General features: G+C 33.0%; 5 protein-coding genes across 6 annotated transcripts in view; 4 read left to right on the top strand and 1 right to left on the bottom strand.

Moving 5' to 3' along the window:
- The window catches only part of LOC119836626, a 57,187-nt gene extending 51,687 nt beyond the window's left edge, over positions 1–5,500 (bottom strand). The window contains exons 1-3 of the mRNA XM_038362009.1: positions 5,185–5,500; positions 3,509–3,666; positions 143–2,893 (exon numbers count right to left, since the gene is read on the bottom strand). Coding sequence (XP_038217937.1) covers positions 143–2,893; positions 3,509–3,666; positions 5,185–5,269 — 2,994 coding nt within the window. The 5' untranslated portion in view covers positions 5,270–5,500. The remainder of the gene's footprint in view (positions 1–142; positions 2,894–3,508; positions 3,667–5,184) is intronic.
- A 216-nt stretch (positions 5,501–5,716) lies between these two features.
- On the top strand, positions 5,717–8,562 carry LOC119836665 (40S ribosomal protein S11). Of its 2 annotated transcripts, none has more exons than XM_038362058.1 (4): positions 5,717–5,798; positions 6,456–6,572; positions 7,660–7,865; positions 8,419–8,562. In XM_038362058.1, the coding sequence occupies exons 1-4, from the start codon at positions 5,787–5,789 to the stop codon at positions 8,540–8,542; spliced, it is 459 nt and encodes a 152-aa protein (XP_038217986.1). In that variant the 5' UTR covers positions 5,717–5,786; the 3' UTR covers positions 8,543–8,562. The 2 variants fall into 2 exon arrangements, with proteins under 2 accessions (XP_038217986.1, XP_038217984.1); XM_038362056.1 differs by lacking the exon at positions 6,456–6,572 and adding an exon at positions 6,282–6,410 and having other exon boundaries at positions 5,772–5,798.
- A 1,470-nt stretch (positions 8,563–10,032) lies between these two features.
- On the top strand, positions 10,033–13,885 carry LOC119836658 (MIP18 family protein galla-1). The gene is made up of 3 exons (XM_038362045.1): positions 10,033–10,237; positions 10,317–10,580; positions 13,743–13,885. The coding sequence occupies exons 1-3, from the start codon at positions 10,093–10,095 to the stop codon at positions 13,838–13,840; spliced, it is 507 nt and encodes a 168-aa protein (XP_038217973.1). The 5' UTR covers positions 10,033–10,092; the 3' UTR covers positions 13,841–13,885.
- LOC119836657 (autophagy-related protein 13 homolog) lies at positions 13,858–16,898 on the top strand. Its single transcript, XM_038362044.1, has one exon. The coding sequence runs from the start codon at positions 13,893–13,895 to the stop codon at positions 15,117–15,119; it is 1,227 nt and encodes a 408-aa protein (XP_038217972.1). The 5' UTR covers positions 13,858–13,892; the 3' UTR covers positions 15,120–16,898.
- An 854-nt stretch (positions 16,899–17,752) lies between these two features.
- The window catches only part of LOC119836625 (cleavage and polyadenylation specificity factor subunit 1), an 18,738-nt gene continuing 14,162 nt past the window's right edge, over positions 17,753–22,328 (top strand). The window contains exons 1-9 of the mRNA XM_038362008.1: positions 17,753–18,107; positions 18,493–18,713; positions 19,088–19,261; positions 19,491–19,651; positions 19,889–20,028; positions 20,250–20,360; positions 20,569–20,750; positions 21,454–21,595; positions 21,951–22,144. Coding sequence (XP_038217936.1) covers positions 17,945–18,107; positions 18,493–18,713; positions 19,088–19,261; positions 19,491–19,651; positions 19,889–20,028; positions 20,250–20,360; positions 20,569–20,750; positions 21,454–21,595; positions 21,951–22,144 — 1,488 coding nt within the window. The 5' untranslated portion in view covers positions 17,753–17,944. The remainder of the gene's footprint in view (positions 18,108–18,492; positions 18,714–19,087; positions 19,262–19,490; positions 19,652–19,888; positions 20,029–20,249; positions 20,361–20,568; positions 20,751–21,453; positions 21,596–21,950; positions 22,145–22,328) is intronic.

Genomic DNA, 22,328 nt, shown 5'->3' with positions numbered 1-22,328 from the left:
TATGTAGGTATTATATTTAGTTCGACAAAAAATTAGGTACTCTGAATACTCTTTCCAATAATTTCTAATTAGCTTATTATTTACAAGTCTTTATACATATATTAAAAAAAAAATCAGAATGAGTAATTCGAGTAATCCCTACCTCAGTATCATCCGTTTCCGTATCCAATTCAATATCAGAAACCTGTTGTAGCTCCATTATCTGTCTATTCAATAGATCTTCTTCCTCGCAAAGTTTCCGCTGATCGACTTCCGACTGGAAATCCAACGCAAGACTGATTTTCCTCTCGTTCTCCTCAATCTGTGACGTCATTTCCGCAATCTCCGACATCTCAGACGGATCAGCGGACTTCAATATCTCATTGTGGTCAGATATATGATCGTCGTCATCTAGGAAGTTGAATGTCGATTTGAATTCTGCCTTCCATTTGTCGAAATCAAATTCTTCGTGCACGCTCTCTTGCGATCGACTCAGCCCCATTGTGAGACTTTCTAAAGAGGAGTGTAATCGATTTTTCGTTTCCTTTGGTACCCCTTTAGTTTTCTCAGCCTTTTTGGTAAGAACCTTGTTTTTAGACACGCGAGTTTTCAATCCAGTCACATCGGACTTCTGACGTCTCATCGCTGGATCTTTCTGTTTACCTTCACTTTTAGGTTTAGCTGCAACTTTAACTATTTTATCCGTTTTCTTTTCCTTATCTTTATCTATCTTTTGAGGTTGTTCAGATTTTGCTCGATCCGTCTTGTTCACTTCATATTCAACAATTGACTTTGTTTCTTCTTTAGGCGATTCTAGCATGTTTAATGTTGGCAAGCTTGCAGTGGCAGATGGTTGTCGGAATCTATTAGCCCAATAGGTTTTGGATTGTTTCTTTGATTCACGCCTTGATTTAACAGTCAGCCATCCATCATTATCATTCTTACTATCCACGTTAAATACTTCTATAGAATTAACGTCATCATCATCTTTCAAATCTTCAGGTACCAGAGTTTTTATACTTTCATTCGACTCGTTTCTATTCATTTCCGAATTGGGGACAGAAGTTTTGCGATGACCAACTTTTTCCAGGAATGTGCTGACTTTTTCGCGTTTATCGCCTTTTTCGTTATCTCTCAATGAAGTGGGTCTTGATCTAGCTTTAAGGATAGGTCGATTTGTGACTAACTTAGCGTCTCCTGCGCCCATGTGAATATTTCTAGCTGTTGATTTTCTTGGCACCACTTGCCCTCGATTCACATTAGGTGAAGGAGTTGCATCGAATAAGCTAGTCCTTCCTGTAGTTAAGTTGAAGGGGTAACTGCATTTGTTTGTCTGTACTTTTTTTTGAAATGGGCGAATTACTTTTGGCACTGGCGGACGTATCTCAACAACAGTTGAACTTCGTGCAAGCCGTATAGGTGTTTTCACTTCAGATTTAGTATTATAAATGGCTTTAGGTTTTGCTGCCGCTTGGGAATATGCAGGTTTAGATGTCGGTTTAGCTTCAGACTTTTTATTATCCTGTTCTTTACTGGTGTTTTTTTCTAGTTCATTTAATTTTGTTGGTGCAGCAACATCTTCTATATTTTTTATTGAATCCTTGGCAGATTCAGTTTCATCTTTTTTATCAATTGAATTGCCACTCTCTTTAGAGTCTTGATTTGAGTCATCTTTTACTTTGATATCCATGGCTTCCTTTGCTTCTTCCTTTTCAGCAAGTTCTTTATAATCCGAAAGTGAATCATTGGTTGTGGCATTCAGGCTTGTTTCTTTTTCGTTGATATTTTCTATATTAAAGTCTTCGGTAACAATAATAATGCTTTCTGTACTGATTTCCATCTTTACATCAATACATGATGGACTCGAATTCTCATAATCATTTTTAATATCCATTTCATTTAAAATATCGTCTCTATTTTCTGAATTTTCTACATTAACGTTCACAATCGCTGTTTTATCGTTAGCTATGGATTTTGGAGAACTATCGCTTGAAACATCAGCAAAATTATCTTCAGATTTTGTTGGAGAGTCATTTAACTCTCTATCTTTATCGTCCACAGCGATTTCCTCTTTGTTTTCCTTCACGAGGCTTGCCTGTTGCTCAATTTCCAAATCCCTATTAAGCATGTTGTCGTTCTTTGTTTTATTTTCAACAAGTTGTTTTTGTAAGTACTCCGATTCCATCGCGTTCAGTTTATCAATAGTAGATTTAGCCTGGCAGGAAATATCTTCATTTTGTTTTTTTGTATCTGTATTAGTTTTGGATTTGTGAGATTTTACCACCACTAATTTAGGCGAAGCACTAGGGCTCAATTTTGCATGACCTATTTCAATAATTTTAGGTTTAAATGGCTCTTCTTTGTCCTTTACTCCATTTTCTTTTATAATGGAAACATCTTCACATGTTTCTTTTATATCTTTTTCTTTAATATCAGAAAGCCGTGAAAGTTCTTTAGCAATTTTAGGCTCTGGCTTGGCTGTCACTTTAGAAGCATTGATTTTGTTGCTAAAGAACTCTATGTTCGCTTTTGGACTAGTACTGGAATGGCTTGAGGAAATCCTTGGGCTAATTTTACCACTTCCGGGACTCGCTTTACCCGTTAGGTTCGGGCTGTTTTTACCACTCGGTGTATTATGTCCGGAGAGGCAGGGGCTGTTTTTGCCTGACACAGTTGGAGAACTCTTAACCGAATAAGCCCGTCTCGGTTCTGGTTTAACAAAATCAGTCTTCCGTATCTCCCACGCTAAGCTTTGCGGCCTCTGTGGTGGGGGAGTGTTGTCGTATTCCCATTTCAGCCTGAACCATTCCGCTAAAGCTTTGAAATCGCGTGTATAGTTCTCCAAAACTAGGATTACTTCTTGGCACTCATTTAGATTCTCGTTAGCTTCAACAGTGTTGTATATTTCACCAATCTGTAACAAAGACATCGTAACAAATTTAAAGAAAAAGTAAGAATAATATATGATTTGCGAATTTATAATATTCCTAGAGATCACTCTATACATAAGTAAATGTTTATATGTACATATAATGTATAAAAATAACTTCATCTATATATTCATTAAGCAAATTGCAGAAAATCAGGCTGAATTATACATTCGCAACAAACATTTGTATTTATTTTACTACCTGCTCCTATAATCCTACTTACAGAAATAAATTAGGAACATTTTTTTCAAACAACTTACTCTTATAAGGCATTCATAACACTTAATAGACTGCCACTCAATTTCAAACGTTCTAAACAATCCAATAAAGCCTTAAACTCATTAAACATTCAACACAAGGCAGACAGTGACTGTAATACTCTATAACAAGTGACCTCAATCTATGAATCAATATGATCTATACTTTATTCATGGTTCCTGCCGATGCACCTTGTATTTCACATAATTAGTTTACCCAGGTATTGTATATGCAATTATGTTTGTAAAAATATAAATTAATATAACTAAAAAAAACTAACAAACTCGCTTTAATTATAGAATCAGCCAAATTGTCTCACTTTTATATTGAGAACAACTCACCGCCCGCTGCAAATCACCGAATAGCAAGGCCCAGTACCGCGCCCGTAACTCGGATCGCTTATCGCGGCCCGCGGACGCGGAGCGAAGGCGGGACGTGCGCGGAACAGGGCGCGGCGCGGGCGGAAGCGAGCGGGGCGGCTTGCGGGATACTTTGGACGCTAGAAATAAAAATGAAAAAAAAATTGTTATAAACTCTAGTTTATATTTTGTAAATTCGAGACTAGAAATAAATAGGCTCATTATACAACTAGTTTACCTAGTGAAAATGTGTTGTAACAGAAAACAGACCATTCCATTAAATTGTTTTTAAGAGGGGAAAATATTCTGTTTGTACCCAACCATTGGGTAAATTATGACAAAATTTTCTACTACTTATTCATCATCATTATCAGCTCATACATGTTCCCACTGCGTGGACACAGGCCTCCTTAGGGTTCAGGCCATAATCCCCCATCCAGTTTCTTCACGATGTTTTCCTTCACAATTTAGAGCAGTGGTGATGTTTTACATGCGCAGATTAATTGAAAAATCAATTTATTTCCTGTGCATTCACCTGGTCTCGAACCCCTTACTTATCGATTTTAAAATCTGAGGTTCTCACCACTGTGCCAATACTGCTTATTACTACTTATTAGCTATGACATAATATGGAAATTATTCGTTAATATCATATAATATATTGATATGAATAATTGGTTCATAAAATATTCTATCAAAAAACTGCAATTTATAATATCATCACTGAACAAAATTAATACAAATCTATTCAACAGTTCAAAAGAAAGCATCATGTAATTTAAAACCATTTTCATGACATATTAATCATCAATATTTATATGAAATGCATGACTCAAGAAGTGGTCAACGAATCAACCAATAATATTACCTAATGTTTCTTTAAATTGCTTTAGAACATCATTGAGCACATTTAACCCACTTCATGAAAGTCTGTGTGCAGAAACCAATTCATCTTTATCATAAAACATAAGTTTACTCTCCATTCTTTATAAGTATTTCTTTTGTAGGTGACATTAAACGTTTAATAATAAAGAGATTTTTTTAATAATAAAGAGTAAAAAATATGTCATTTCATTCCCCATACCATGGCACCACTTGGCAACTTTGACTGAATTGGAGTTATATTTTGTTTTTATACCAACACATAGTTATTTATATGTATGTTTCAAAATTCAACCATTTCTACAGTGGTTCAGAGTGCAAATACAGGGGTCAATATAAGTCAGATTAACATTCACCTACAACATACATGTTTACCTATGTAAGAAAAAAAAGTGACTAAGTGTTTTTTATGCTTATTTTGATTACATTTTTGTATAATGCTAATCAAATTTTTTTATATATCTTTCGGAGTCACTGCAACTTATTTTAATAGATTATTTACTATAGCGATTTAAAATCAAATTAAATTAACGGGCACAAAGATAAAAGCATCAAAACAAAAACATGATAATAAAAGATTAGCCATACATTAAAGCCAGACTGAATAAAATCAATAGTCGTAAATATAGCATATCAATCGCCGTCTGCATCCAGTATTAATAACATATTGATCAATCTTTCTTCATACTTGGTAACACTGTTTGTATAGATTCTACACCCACGTTATAGTAAGTACAAAAGATGAAGGCCGTAAACATAAATTCATTGCAAAATACCTGGTGAATCCACGGCGACATGAAAAGCCACCAAATTCCTAGCTTCCCGACCTTCCTCTTGCACCAATTGCCTCACTTCTTCCATATCAAATAAAATAATATTGTCTTTCGTCACAAAACAAATGGCAAAAGCTAGACATTACTCTTGCACATAAACTGTTAAGCGCACTATATTTAAAACAAAGAAAATAAGTAAAAAATCTATAAGAATGAATATGAGTAAAAATTACATGAATTAAGTAAAAGACAATATCATAATTCACAATAATTCTAAATTTCAGAAGCCGTTCAATATTTTCATAACAATTTTTGCGCTTTTGACACTTCGACTTTTTAATAAAAGTCTTCGTTCGTAAAGTTACGAAAACAAATTTTCGTTAGGTAGTTATTTTTTCTTTTTATTTTTTCATAATTTTGTCGGCACTACAAGGAATTGTATATTTCAAATAACGTATTGATTGAATTACACAAAATAAATTTAAATGTTATTTTTCATTTAAAATAATTTATCGATATATTTACTGTTTTTGTTATCTATCCAAATTTCATCGTACTCTTAGCAAATGTTTTATCTGTGACAGTTCTTTTCATTGTCAAGCAAAATGGCGGATCAGGTAGGTGCCGAGTTTCTCGCAAATTAAATTGTTTTTCTTGAATAATATTATAATTATTTTGCCATTTTAGTGGTAAAAAAGTGTTAAATATAAAATTTTAATACAATTTACAGTTCTTACACTTTTAAGTGAAAATGTGTTTGTTGTTTTCATCCACGTGGGAATCGGCTCAGAACTTCCATCATTATTTAATTTGTACAATAAAATCCATATTTAAACTTCTAAACTTAATAGTAAACTTGCATATTGATATTTCAAACCAATATTTATCGTAAATTTACTATACCAGTTAAAATCTTAGGTTATATCTAAGATAGCACTCTACTACAATATGTAACACCCAACAGGTAATGTAACTTACAACAAATTGTTAATACAGAAAAATATGATTTAACTAGTTACCTTTAAACCTTTCGCCACTGAAAATATCCAACACTTTAACATCCTCAATTTTAAACCTCTAATTGTAATTACCGATTGCAGACCGAACGTTCCTTCCAAAAACAACCAACGGTGTTCTTGAACCGTAAAAAAGGGATCGGTGTGAAACGTAGCCGTAAACCTTTGAGATACCACAAAGATGTGGGCCTCGGTTTCAAAACACCACGAGAGGTAAACTGCTGTGTGATACTAATGTGTGATTTCTTTTTTCTGTAGACAGAGAAAGCGTTTCAGAAACAGGTTACGGTGTTCCTGAACCGTAAGGGAGGGCTGAAGAAGAAGGACATGCGGCATCATAAGAATGTTGGTCTGGGTTTCAAGACACCGAGAGAGGTCTGGTTTAGTTCACAGTTACAATTGGTCCGCTGGTGGTGGCTTCATCGTTGCTATTGGGTTATATTATAAGCAACAATTAATAGTTCATAAGAATAATTTGGTATTGTAGCAAAAATATTGATTTATTTGCAAAATCAATATGATATTTTTGATACAAATGCTACCTAAAAATGAGTTTCATAATTGAATTGAATTATTGATTGTTGTATATTCATGTTATGCTCGTAATAATTCACAGTCTCTGTATGCTATGATATATATATTATGGGCTACCGGTAAGTTGCATGTGAAATTACAACAAATGATAATGTACACTCATATTCACGGTCTAAGTAAAACTGCAATGAGTTAGTTTTGTATAATATTAATATGTACAATTATTGAATACTTTTATAAATGCTAATTATGATTCAATTAGTATAGTTTTAAATCAGTTATAGTATTATTTTCTTTGTATTGTTGACACTGAATGTGAGTAAATAAATTATATTATTTGATAAAATTAAGAAAAATTAACCAAATGTAAAATATGCTAAGAATTGAACTTATTATAAATTGCACTGTAAGTGTACAGCATTGGTGGAGGTTCACATTACTTAGCTTATTGTGCTAAACAAGTATTTAAATTATAATTTTGTTAGGAATAATTAACCACATACAAACCTAACAAATCTATAATTTAAATTCACACTGCTATGTATGATATATGACATATTCAAGCTATAAGTGCTAATACAACGCTTACGGGGCTAAAGCTTTCAAATGAACCAAAATGATGATAATCACACGACGGTCTTCCGATTACAAAATGACGATGACTGTGTTTTAACCCAACACTGATTGGTTTATTGTTCCTTATAAAAATATTTACTATAACAACAAATTATTTGGAGAGTATAAATATACTGATCTAATAGAAATTTATTTATCAGTGAATTCTATAATACTTCAGCAAATGGATCATAAATAAAGCTCTGTAAAGATTTCACACTATCTATATTCTTATAAGGAACTACACACTCATCTTCATATGCATCGGTCACTCGATAATTTGCGTTTATTAAAGACAATATGATATCCACAGGCAATCGAAGGCACATATATTGACAAGAAGTGTCCCTTCACTGGCAATGTCTCTATTCGTGGGCGTATCCTTACTGGAGTGGTCCAAAAGATGAAGATGCAAAGGACCATTGTCATCAGACGTGACTACCTTCACTACCTTCCCAAGTACAACAGATTCGAGAAGAGACACAGGAATATGTCAGTTCATCTATCACCTTGCTTCAGGTGTGTATTATTTAGGAATAATTTTGTGGAAATGAGATTGAACATAATATTATGTACTACAAGATAAGCATGTAAATTGAAGTAAAATTTTATTTTAAATGAAAACCATTTCAGAAATTTTCTATAGCTATTAAGGCATTGTCATGACAGTTTCAAAGGCTGTTCTCTATAAACATGCTTGTCAATTATTTTCAACCGATTTCAAAAAAACAGTTTTTTTTTTGTTTCTCCCTACAGTTACCAATTTTTATTATTTTAAATATATAACTGTCTCCCTTATATAGTCCCATATAAATTTAAATTTGCACTAGTTCTAAAAATTTTAAGGTTAGGTTCGAAAAATATTATCCTGGCAAAAATTTGTATGTGACTCAAATGCAAAGAAAGTATTATTTCAGTTAGAATTTAAATGATGATACTCACACGACGGTCTTCTGAAGACTAATTGACGAAAAACGTGTTCTAACCCAACATCTGATATTATTTTATATTAAAAATGTCTTGTTCAATTCAAAATGCTGTTTTTAAAACAATTTCCTTTTAACATTTTCAGAGACGTGGAGTTAGGAGACATTGTCACCATTGGAGAATGCAGACCTCTTTCAAAAACGGTGCGATTCAATGTACTGAAGGTCTCCAAAGGCAAGGGATCCAAGAAGTCGTTTAAAAAATTCTAAATAAAATTACTTTATAAGTATTTTTGTGTTTTATTGTAGGTAGCTAGACCAAACTGTCATACATCACATCAGGTACTAATATCGATAATTCGGGAGCGAACGGGAAGCTGCTGGTGCTGATATATTTTTTTATGGTAAAAATGCTTTGAAATGACTGTATGGAACTTCTGCTATCGTGGTTGTTTAGAAGGTAGTAGAAAGATGGCAACAATCATGCAATAATATATGACGATATTACTACAATCTAATTGATTCAATTTCAAGAATGAATAATAATTTTGATGTAACGTTGGATGACTTATAACACATGCATTAATAAATGTATTACGTACGTAAGATCACATCGGAAAACAGTATCTGGCTGTTACAGAAAAAGCAATCTTAGTCTAATAATAAAATTCGTTAGTGTTTCGCATCATGAAATGGCGTGTATGCAATGTCTGGGTTTTATCCAATATTAATCACTACATAGTATAAAAAGTCGCTTTCTCTGTCCCTATGTATGCTTAAATCTTAAAAACTACCCAACGGATTTTGATTGTGAGTTTTTTTTAATAAAATGATTGATTCAAGAGGAAGTTTATACGTATAACAATATCTATTAAACGCGTGCGAAGCCGCGGGCAAACTAATTATCTATTTACAAAAAATCTTTTTTTTTTCGTTAGGTTTACTATTTGGCTTACTATTTTAACATTAAGGAACGGTAGTGTGGTATAAGTATTGAGTATTCCATATTATTATACTACTTTTTGGAGTATTCTCTTTCATGTATATTAATCTACTCTGGTACTCCGTATTCTCTGTATACGAGATATTAATAGAGAATTCGCCACGAATAAAGTCCCAAAAAAGTAGATACGAGCTAAATTTGACAGTTCAGCATAATTGTAAAAAAAACGGTAACAACTCACGAGTCTGCCCATAGATTATACACTTATATCTGGAGTCCTCCATTTATCCTCCAACCATAGTAAAGTATGTCGGGGACATTTGGCCCATATTTTTATAACACTGCGTTTTCAGGACTGCTATTATCCCAATGTAATTTTTAACAGTTATGATTTAATATCATGGATATATTCGTATTGTGTCCATTTAGCATTAACAGTGTTATAGTACAATATTTAAAACTTGGTTTCAAAGAATATTTTATCTTTGATTAATAATAATTAATGCATATTAAATATTTCATACATTCCCTATAGTAATCTGATCAAGAAATTCACTGGGGTGGAGCAATCAAACCCCATTAGTAAATCAAGGTGCTCTTGCAATGTGCAATTTGAGAAATTTTTGGATTTTCAATTTGTCAAATAATAAATAACAATGTTGTAGTCTAACAGGAATAGGATCAGCCTATTTTTTATATTACAAATAAGTAATGATTGAATTCATTACATTTTAAAACAATCTAATTCATTTGAACGATAATCGATAAATCGGTTTTTTATCAATGGTATACTCGAAATAAATTAACAACACTATAATGAATACAAAACATGTCTGACTCGTTAACGTAATAATATCAAAGTCTAATTTCTGACGATATGTTATCGTTCTTTTCGAAGCTTTCATTAAGCAACTCGCAGAAGCCGCCGGAAGAAGTCGCTACGCCCGCTTATATGGACAAAAGTGCAACATTAGAGGAACTTGGGTACAAGGACAATAATGAGTTGAGAGAGACGATTTATGGTTTGTTTTGAGTTTTTGTGTGGTTTGTGGCTTTTGTCTCCAAGTTACTGTGGTTTTAATTAGTGTTGTGGTGTTTTAGACTTTTTGCGGACGATACGGGACCCGGAGAAGCCTAGTACTTTGGAAGACCTGAAAGTCGTCTATGAAGAAGGGATTTTCATCAAGGAGTCGACAGAAGACAACGTTCCCGTGTTGAGAGTGGAATTTAATCCTACCGTCCCCCACTGTTCCTTGGCTACGTTAATAGGTCTCTGTATTAGAATAAAGATACAGCGATCGCTTCATCACCCTGTCAAACTGGATATTTTCATCAAGAAAGGAGCACATACTACTGAAGATGAAAGTAAGTTATTAGAAATTTAAATTATGCACATTAATCAAATAATTAACATGTTTAATATACATCTAAGACTTTTAATATAAAATATTATTGAATTGGATTCATTAAATATAATGTTCTTAGTTTTAAACATTCTTTGTTCCCACAAGCAAATATTTTGATAGATATTCTCTTATCTGCTGGATTTATTTATGTTATTACCTAGTTATACTAAAAATCATACTTGGGTGACCTTGTTATAAGACACTTTAATGGTACTCAGAGAAGAAATATATTTTTTAATACTTTCATCATTCTTCCTAGATTATTAATTCAATTACCACATTTATTTTCTTTATTCTGATCTCAATTAATAATATTATTGTGAGGGACAAAAAATTTGATTTTATAAGGATAGATTGATAGAATTTAGGTATTTTTTTTCATATTTTATATTAATTTAGTTTAATTAATTACAATTTAACAGAAAGAGATTAATTAATGACCACAACAATAATTTATAAAACATTCATATGTAAAAAGAAATTAAGTTCATTTTACATGCTTATTTTCACAGAAATCTGACTGATTTTTTTTAAACATTATTACCATGTGGGTCACTCTTTGTGAGTTACCACCATTAACAGTCATCACTAATTAAAAATGGATCCAAATAACCCAAAAACAATTACCAATAAATAATTACTTTAGGGTCTACAACACATCCGCTCATAGTCATACGACTGATTGCAGATTATTAAATTATATAAAAAAAAAAAACTAGGGTCAATCAGGATGATTGTGAACAGGATGGTTAGAAAAATATCCTAATTTTTTTTTTCTGTAATTGAAACATTTAAAAATACTTTGATTTAATAAATTTTCATAGATCCTACTATACTATCCTACTAATTCCAACTAATATAATAAATGGAAAAGTTTGTAAGGATATGTGTGTGTTTGTTACTCTATCACGCAAAAACCGATTGCAATAAAATTTTGTATATAGACAGCTGGACAACTGATAAAATATAGGCAACTTTTTATCCCGATATTTCTTTGGGATATGGACTTACGCGGGTGAAACCGTTGCGAACAGCTAGTGTTTCATAAAAACAAAATTGTTAGTTGTTTGAAAAAGTAAAGTTATTAAACATAGATAAATGTTTATTGAGAATTGTTTCTAATTGTCCCTATTTACAATTACTCTGATTAACTGTACCATTTCAAGTAAGTATTTGAGGAAAATTTATGTTCTAAACAAAATCTGTCCTTCATTCTCTACTCACTATGTAATTTAAAGAATACGCCATCTTAAGATCTGGACCAAAACTGATTTATTTCACAAATACCTACATTACTATTGACATAATCATAATACGACATAATATTATCCAACATAATTCAACTAAGAAAATAAAAAAAATTATTTGCATGTATTAAATTTTTTTTATTTCCTCAATTAAAGGCATTTAGCCTTCACAATTAAGTTACAAATAATTTTATAGTAAAAGCAATTTAGTGAGTGAGCACCCATATGTGTATTGAGAGCTTTTAATGGATTTAGTATCAGACGTGTTTAAGTCATCAACATCCCTGGGGAGGAACTGTTCCTCAGAATTACAGAGAAACGGGTTTAAAACAAAATACAGTCAAATTGAAATCCTCTGTTGTATTTGGGTACATTAAATAATTAACAGATGGACTAATGTTTATATTCAATTAAAAGTTGTTTTTATTACATAAAAAAACAATTTACTTGTTTCCTACAGATTAATAAACAAGATAATTCGCAGATTGAAAACTTATTTCATGGTCTTAAATGGTTAATGCATTTTATTCCTTATATCATGATAGCTATGATTTATTATTGAATTGCTAGTCCGAAGAATGATTGCAGGACAAACATAGTTATAGCAGAATTATCTTTTATTACAGTCATGTGATATTATGTAAAGGATAGTTTGTGCATAATAATATCTTTTTAACTTATTAATATTTATAATTAGCTGTTATCATTGACATTATTAGAATAATTTACTTTCCATTTTATGTTCCGCATTCATTTAATATGAAGTAATTAAATCCTATGTTACTTTCTATGAACTTTTAAATTTTGAAAAACTTATTCCATAACTTTTAATTTTATTTAGACTTAATTATTTTTCGGATTGAGAAATTCTTCATATTTTGTCATTCATAGTTTGTCGATATACATAGTCTGATCACTTTTGTTTATTATGATAACAGCGATCTAAATATAAACCATATTTTGCTGGTCTTTTTGTTTTGCAAAGACAAACCAGGCAAGTTATTCAAGTATTACTTATATAATGTTTGTAAGTGAGAAAACTGGTCTTGTAATATTTATGAAAAAAAGAAATTTATTAGCAATTAATTCAATCAATGCATATGGAACTTGTCACCATTTAGAATTATCTGTGGCAGTTGTCTGGGTTGTCTGTTATAACCCAAAGTGTCAGTTTAGAAACAAATTACTAAATAAATAGTAAGCAGCTAGGCATCTAATTAAACGGCTGATTAAGCTAGTTAGCCGCAACAAATATAGTGCATGATGATAACCTTTTGTAACTCCCATAACTATAAATATGAAAGGTGAAAATGTTATCACAATTCTTTAATGGAATACTACTTGTTTGGATTTCAGTAATCTTGGAACACAAAGATTAAACCTGATAGATGATATATGTGATAGGCTAAATAACTATATGTTGAGTGGTGTATTAAATATAATTGATATTATCTGATTATCACTGCTGTGGGTGTGGTGGCTGTGATATGTAGATTGTTGTAGAAGTTTGTGTATAGATTTATCCAGTTGAAACTAGGATTATTATTATGAAAGCGAAGAACCCTACTGCTAACTTTTTAGTTGTGTTGTAATGGTCTTTTACGATTTCTTTCTTTGATATTCGTTTTGATAAGCTAAAAAATATTAACTGGGGGGTTTAAGCTTAACAATTTTAATTTGAGAGCGCCATATTTCATCCTGTCAATAAATAATAATAAAATACATACATAAATGATCAAAGTTGTGCTTTTAACATGAATAATTTAAAAAAAAAAATTTGAAGCACTAAGGATAACCTAGACGAGGATATCTGTACGTTACGTAATTTGGTATCTATTTTTCTTCATTATAATATTATGTATGTTTTTTTACAGTCAATAAGCAGATCAACGATAAAGAGAGGATTGCAGCTGCAATGGAGAACCCTAATCTCCGGAACCTCGTAGAAAGCTGCATAGCTGATGAAGAATAACTCGCTAACAAATACGTAGACTAGTGGTGAATATATCCTGTAAACAGTAGACATGGCGCCGGACGCAGCGTTTTCAAATATTAGCGATAAAAACGAATTCACAAAGTTCACTAAGTTCTTAGCGTATAAGGGGGTACAAGTCATCGTCGAATCGCGCAAAGGTATCAAGATAGAACCCAATACGAAACCACATTCGTCGGACACAGACTGGTTTAATCTACAAATTCCAGATTCTCCTGAAGTAAACCAAGCGACAAAAAATGCGCTTCCTTCAGATAGAATACTAGAAACAATCAGATCACATCTTAATGTCGAAATATCCGTGCAAACTGAAGACGGTGATGAAATGGTCCTCGAGTTGTGGACGCTAGGTTTAGATGAAACTCAGTTTGATACTTCGTTGAAAGCTATGAACACAGTTTATTTCAGAATGGGAATTTTGTTGAAGTCACTTATCACAATTACGAGGATAACCCCCGCGTATCATTTATCAAGGAAACAACGGACGGAATCATTTACGATCTTCTATAGAGTATACAGCGGTGAGCCAAAGCTAAATGCCTTAGGTGATTCTGTAAAGAAAGTCCAAGCTGGTATGCTTAAAACACCACTGGGCGGGCTTGGCTTTACCGTATCTTACCGAACTAACTTTTCCATATCACCAAACCGATCAGAGAAGAATAAGGCATTGTTATTGAAGAGTGATCACTTTGAACTAAGCCCAAAACACGTTATCTTCGAAACGAAAAAGAAAAAAGAGCCCAAATCACCACAACCCGTAGACCTGAATAAACCGCTCAGATTGGCCGCTTTTGTTGATGAAATATTATTAGAGCAAGCTATAAGAGAATTCCTGGAGAAAATACCTATTCCAAAATGTAGAGTTAGACCTAACGTCACATTGATAATTGAAGATAAACCTGAATGTAAGAGCACTCAGGAATTAGACATGAGTGTTATTTCAAAGAGTCCAACGTCATTGGAGATGCCGCCTAAAAGATTTCCCGGATTCAGGAGTGAAAATGAACCACCGTTAAAACTGCTCTGCTTTCCATTCGCTGATAACCATCCTATACGCGAATTAGCAGAATTTTACAAAGATTTCTTTAACGCGCCACACTTAAAATTATCCGATTATAGTACTGCGTTTAAAGAAGAAAAAGTCGAAATGACTACCGAAGATTTTTCTGAAGACCTTGCTAAGCATGAGAGTTCTCTTATCGAATTTGATAGATTAGTCGATGACATGTGCAGATCGGCTGAATGGAGTGGAAATTGAGGTGTTGGAAGACTGATATATTAGTATGAAATGTTATGGGATATAAAATAAAGTTTATGATGGTTTAATATTTTTGTCCTTTGGCCCTTGACGTACCTGAAAATTAAATCTTTGTAGAAAAGTTGTCTTAGATTATTGCGTATTTTTTAAAGAATTTAAAACATTCCTGCTCATAATAGTTCCTTACTCAGTATTTTCATATGTTGAGTTGAAATTTTTAAAGTGATTTTCTCAGTGATGTGAAAGTATCCAAAGTATACATAAATTTAAAATTGTCAAATTGAAGACTGAAAACCAAAGTGAGTGGAGTACAGGGGATAAGAATTTTTCTAAGTTTATTTTAATAATACTATATGTTCTTTGTTAATAAATAACTTCTGTGTGGACGAGTATTTACTTTTGGTTAATAACTTTGTCAATATATTTATAGAGTATTGAAAAACATACTCAAACAACTAATATTGTGTTTTAAAATAATTCAAAACCTAAATATAATATATGGAGTCCAAATTCAATATGGAAAATGTCAACTGTCCCAAACTCTAGTGGCGCCATCTATACCCTTAGCCTTTCGCTCCTATTGTATGCAAATAGCTCTACATAAAATTAATGCAATAAAAAAGAACATATAGTACAACCATGTTTAATTTAAAATTAATAAGTGATCGTCGCCTTGCCTCTCGTTTTAGTCATTACGATGCGTTTCAAATAAAAACAAGTGAAGTTTAGTCATATCTGTAGTTATGTGTTTCTATTTTAGTACGCTGAAAAAGCATTAATATTTAATTAAATACATTATCGATTTTTCTAAGATACCCTGAGGTCATCTATGCTTATTTGAAGCGCATATTAGTACATATAACTAATTAAATATCGATAAGAATTTTTTTTTTCTAAAGTATTGTTATGTAAATACATATAATTTTCATCTGAGGCACTATTAACATTATATTGATCTTATGCCTAAAGTATAATGAGAGTGCAATAATAAATGTTTTTTTAGTTTCCTTATGAAGTTGTTCGTAGGTCATTTCAAACTGTCTATGTGATAAATGGCTTTTTTCAAATATTGCTCTAAACATGCCCTTTTAACGCCGGAAAAGAGTAGCGGGCATATTGTATGTGGGGCAGTGTAGAAGAACAATGCGTGCCCATACTAACGCTAGTTACTAGTTAGTATTCTGTGCCCATACACGATGTCTATAGCGCGCCAACTCGACACGAATTTTCGCGCGCAAATGTAGCTCCAGAATTTTATTTTTTAAATAAAGAGAGTTTAATGGTTTTATTTTTAAATAATGACCATAATATCGAATGTTTTTTTTTGTATTTCGGCCACATTTTTAATTTTTCGCGAACAATCAATTTTCAAGTATTCATTATGCAATACATCAAGAGATGATTCAGGATCCGGTGGCCATTCAATTCGAAATATTATTTTGTCTCTAAAAATTATTGCTCATACTTTTACAATAATTCTCACTTAACTACCTACGTAAATACTTAATAATGTTACATAATTATTGTAAATAGTGTACAATACAATATTATAACCATATACTTATTCTCACGTTTTCTGATTTATTGTTACTTGTGTGTCTGTAATAAATACCTAATAGAGCATATTATTTTAAACAAGACGTATGTTAACTGCTATTTCAATTTTATAACGCTTTGATGTTTAGTATATCTCTGTACTAGAAATCTTTATGTATTAATTCGGATAAATGTAACACAGTACTTAATAGATGAAGATAAGTTGAGTTGATAAAAGCAAAAGCTAAGATCTCCCAAAAGTAGGTACAGAGATATGCTACTTACATTCTATTCTTAATTCGTATTCCTTTACACAGGAATGTTTTCCTAGCTTTAGTAATCTTGTGTAATAATAAAAAATATAAATATTGTCTTTGTTATAAATAGAGTTTTATTGTATATCTTATGTAGTATCTAATTATCATTTATCTAGAAGTTATTTTAAAACTGGTGTATTTTCAATTAAATTAGTTTTGAATCAGTGTTGTCTTTTAATTATTTAAGTGCCAAATCCGCGATTGGTTCAATAATAGCTTGGCTATGTGACGCTTAAAAATTGTTCTATACCTGGGCTGATTGCTTAGACAACTTTTTTGTAATGTATTTGCCTCACACAAGAAAAAACTTAATGAAACTTAAATAAAAGGAACCTAATACTGACTGAAATGCTCATATTTATTAAGTTTTATATAAAAATAAAGTGTTAATCGCATATTTTTCATAAATCTGGTTTGGATATAATAAATTATTTTTACTGATTATTCCGAGATATTATCGCTAGATCAATAATTGCCCGTATTATTATACTACTCTTTGTTAACGATATATATCTATGTATTTCGTTCGAGCTATTATATTTGTTATGAAGAATATTTGGAACAATTGCTTGCTTTTGTTGTAAAAATAATAAATAAGGTTTCTGAACCTAATAGACTCTCTATGGATAGTTGAAATGATTATGAGCAGGTTTAAATACATAAAACCTAAATCCCTTGTTTTTCTTACAGATTAGGGGCACATTTCAGTCAAAAAAAGAATTGTGACAGATTTTTCAGTTTTGACATTCGTAAAACGTCAAGTGTCAAAACAATATAGCGTCGGCTCTTGTTGTTGTTCAATGTTCATGTTCAATTGTGTTAATAAAAATAGCACAAAAATGCTAACTTGAAATTCTCATATAACATTCCTAAATGTAACCGTGTTGTGAATAATAATAATTTAGTGTTATTTAACTTTTGTCTTATATTTCTTAACATAACCTATTAGTATTAGCATTTAGCTCATAAAAAATGTTTTCGATTGCCCGGCAAACCCATCCCGCTACGGGAGTGGAGTATGCTGTGAGCTGCTGCTTTTTCGAAAACGAGGAAACATGTTTGGTTACCGCAGGCGCTAATATTTTGAAGGTATATAGACTCGTTCCTGAAGGAAACACTAAAGAACTCAATGCAGGTATGATGCGCATTATATATAATAATTACAGATTGACATTTACATTTTATTCAAGTCTCAAATTCAACAGTTAAACAGGCTTTAGCTTCTACAATTTGAGTTTGTTCCAACTTAACAGTTCTTTTAATTAAACACAGTTCCATCAAGAGTTAATACTTACGAAAATTTATACATAGTTTGTTTTATGCCCTTTTATTTCAATTTCATTCTTTGAGACCCGAGAAAGGAAATTTTGTTTTACAAAATCTCTGGACTGTTATTTCTTTTTCTTTGATTCCGTTTGTGCAGCCTTGGTGGAAAGGTAGAATAAATAAAATAGATAATAAGAATATAGTAACAAAATTTACTAATATAGTTTCCTACAAAAACATTAATAACTTTTCAGCCGGCCAGCCCATACCACCAAAGATGAAGTTAGAATGCCTAGCATCATACACACTATGGGGCAACATCATGTCCATTGCATCAGTTAAGTGCCCCAGTGCTGGCCGAGATTTGTTGCTGTTGTCTTTCCGAGAGGCAAAACTGTCCGTGGTACAGTACGATCCACAGACAAACAACTTGATTACACTGAGTATGCATTATTTTGAAGAAGATGATATGAAGGTTAGTGCCATTGAATTGTTTATTATATAAAAGATTATAGTCTACCAAAAGATAATGTGTTAAATTGTTAGCAGTATGTTACGGATCACAATTTTTTATATAATACACCGTTTAACATTTTTTTTGTGACATTTATGTTCACCAAGATGAATAGAATATGAAACATGAATATTTATTTATTGAAGTTTTACAAAACAAAGACTTTCATTGCATTCTACCAACAATTATAGGGAAGAATTGCATTTTAAATAAACACAATATTATTAAACAATTTTTTTTAATATCTAAACCGCTTCAATCAACGTAAGAATTTGCAAGCAGTTCAGAGTTTACATAGCATTGCACATATTAATAATTTCAACGAATACTTACAGAATGGCTGGACAACCCATCCACATATACCCTGGATTCGAGTGGATCCAGAATTTCGTTGTGCCGTCATGCTGTTGTATGGGAAGAAGTTAGCAGTCTTACCGTTTAGAAAGGATATCACATCAGATGAAGGAGACCCTCTTGAGGCTAAACCGCTGGACGATGATAAAAAGAATGTAAGGAATTGGGTCTCAATGCTGTTTAATTTTTAGTTTTATACCATTGAAGAATAACTTGATTACAAGGCGGGTTTCTAACGAAACGCGTAGCCTCACGGCCACCTGTGATCCCACCTCAGCAATCGAATTTCATCTACTCTAAAATAAATAACTCTATTTCAGATTATATTCGTAACATATAATTAAAAAAAGTTTATATATAATTCCACAATAATTCAACTTTCAGTTAACGCAACCCGTAATGCGAGCGCCGACACTAGCGTCATATGTAATAGTATTAAAAGACCTGGATGAAAAGATCGATAACATCCTAGATATACAGTTCCTGTATGGGTATTATGAACCTACGTTATTGCTATTATACGAACCAGTCAGGACATTCCCAGGGTAAGATTTTAGAAAAAAAAAATTGCATGTAAATATAACAATACATAATTTATTTGTAATGTTTAATAAAAATATTTTTTTACTAGCTATTGCCCACGGCTTCACACGCATTAAATTAGGAGTAAAAATCACACGCATTAAAAATAAGTAATATTTTGGTGCACCATCAAATATTTTTGTTTGTTTGTTTGTTTGGTTCTTTGTATTTGTATAAACAATGCGTTTCTTTCCATTTAGTCGTGTTGCGGTACGCAGCGACACGTGCGCAATGGCGGGCGTGTCCCTCAACATGAGCGCACGCGTGCATCCGGTTATCTGGTCGACCGCCGGCCTGCCCTTCGATTGCTTGCAGGCTGTGCCAGTTCAGAAGCCTCTCGGTGAGTGAATGAGTGAGTGAGTAAATGAATGATTGCCTGAATTTAACTGAATTCTTATTAAGTCTGTCATTTAATAAATTGGCAGAATGATATCCAGCCATTTAATGAAACCGCTAGGCCAACGACTTGCATTAATTGTTAGAAATGTTTTATGTCACAGTCGTGTATTTTTCTTTAATTTGTGTATTTTTTATTGTTTATACTATAATTTATTCTTTTAGGTGGATGTCTGATATTGGCTGCGAATTCTCTCATTTACCTAAACCAGTCGGTACCACCGTATGGAGTGTCTTTGAACAGTATAGCAACGCACACTACGAATTTTCCCTTACGTGAGTGTGCCTTTGTAAAAATGTTATTGTGTGTTTTTTTAAGTATTGTAGATTTAAATATTAAAATGTATTTAAGAGAATGACATTATAGGCTTGTCAGCAATGTAATGTCATTTTTAAGACATGTCCAATCTTTATATAAATTGTTGAAGTTCACATGGTGTTTTTTTGAACCGTAATTATTTATCTATTTCTCAATCTCTGACAGGTATACAAGAAGGTGTGTGCATAACGCTGGACGGGGCCAAAGTGGCGACGCTCGGTGAGAGTAGAGTGGCCCTGGCCCTACGCGGGGGCCAGCTGTACGTGCTCACCATGCTGTCGGACAGCGTGCGCAGCGTCAACAGCTTCCATCTGGACAGGGCCGCTGCCTCCGTGCTGACCAGCTGTGTGAGTGGCCAAGAGATAGTAGGAGATAGCACTTTTGCTAAGTGGAAACTTGGACTTGCTTAACATTAAATATATCATAACAGAGAGAGATAGAAGCTGCAATACAGAGGTAGTGAGAGAGAGAGAGGTAGAAAAAATTGTTGTCAGAAAGAGAGATGGATTACTTTAAAAGAGATATTTGCACTTCAGTTTGAAAGTTGGGAATGTTTCAATTTATCACGGGTATCACATAGAAGTTTATCGGGGCTTATCACATAGAAGGAAACAATTTCGAGTTCATTGGTGGTTGTCCTTTTAAGTTGTGGGAGTCGAGCACGCTTCGGCACGAATTGGGCCAGCTCGCACCGGGGAAGTACCACACCTCCGCAGAAAACCGGCGTGAAATAGTGGCATGCCACTGTGTTTCGTACGGTGAGTGGGGGAGCCGGAGGCCTATTTCCTTTTCCTCATCCCTCCTAGTCCATTCCTTCTATCCTGTAATTAATCCTTTCCTTTTCACTTACCCCATAAAAGCGGGCAGCGCATTCGCAGAGCGAGCTTTGAGAATGTTCATGGGCGGTGGTGATCGCTTACCATCAGGCGAACCACCAGCTCAGTTGCCCGCTATGACATAAAAAAAAAAAGTGTCCTGTTACATCGATTGAGATAAAGGAATAAAGAAATATTATGAAAAATAAATGTGTAATTAATACTGTTTTTTTAGATGTGCGTCATAGAAGAAGACTTTCTCTTTCTGGGTTCGCGGTTGGGTAACTCTCTTCTCCTCAGAGTGACCGAGAGAGAGAATAGAATGATATTCTCAATCGATAGACCGCTGGCCGCTACTATAGATCTTACAGATGCTGGTACGTAATAATGTACAGTGAGCAATAGCTCATTTATGAAAAATAAAGACTACAACCCTTGTTGTATAAAATATATAACTCTTATAAATGTAATTTATTATGTTTCTTACATTCGATATTTGCCAATGAAACACAAATATTCATTATTCGCTGTAAAAAAATATACAACTAATCGCATGCATGTAATAAGTCATCACAGTTATGTCAGTAATCTTCCGCATTATCTATCTCTTTCTTCCCATTCCTTTGACTCGAGATAGCAATATATTTCGAACAGCTTGTCATTGCAAACTGAATCCTAAATCCCATATTCGGAATGCTCAAATTCCTTAGCGTAGCAACTGAACAATTACAGAAGCAACAAGAGAAATGGAGCAATCGAATAAGGAAGCACAAAAGGAAACGGACCCGGCGGCGAAGAAGCGACGCATGGACACGATAAGCGACTGTGTCGCGAGTAACGTCATAGAGATTAGCGATAAGGACGAGTTGGAGGTCTACGGGTCTGATATTAGGACGTCCACGCAGCTCACTAGTTATGTGTTTGAGGTAAGCATCTGTCCTCAAATTTAGGCTCAAAAACAAATTTGGCTTTATAAAGGAACCAGCTGTGCCCCGCGGGTTCACCCGCGTAAGTCCGTATCCCGTAAGAAAATCTGGATAAAAAGTTGCCTATATGTTATTTCGGTTGTCTAGCTGTCTACATACTAAATTTCATTGCAATTGCTTTTTT

This window comes from Zerene cesonia, chromosome 25 (genome assembly GCF_012273895.1).
Source record: "Zerene cesonia ecotype Mississippi chromosome 25, Zerene_cesonia_1.1, whole genome shotgun sequence".
NCBI classification, from domain to species: Eukaryota; Metazoa; Arthropoda; class Insecta; order Lepidoptera; family Pieridae; genus Zerene; species Zerene cesonia.
The sequence above is the reverse complement of the archived record's forward strand: the minus strand, read 5'-3'. Positions and strand labels throughout refer to the sequence as shown.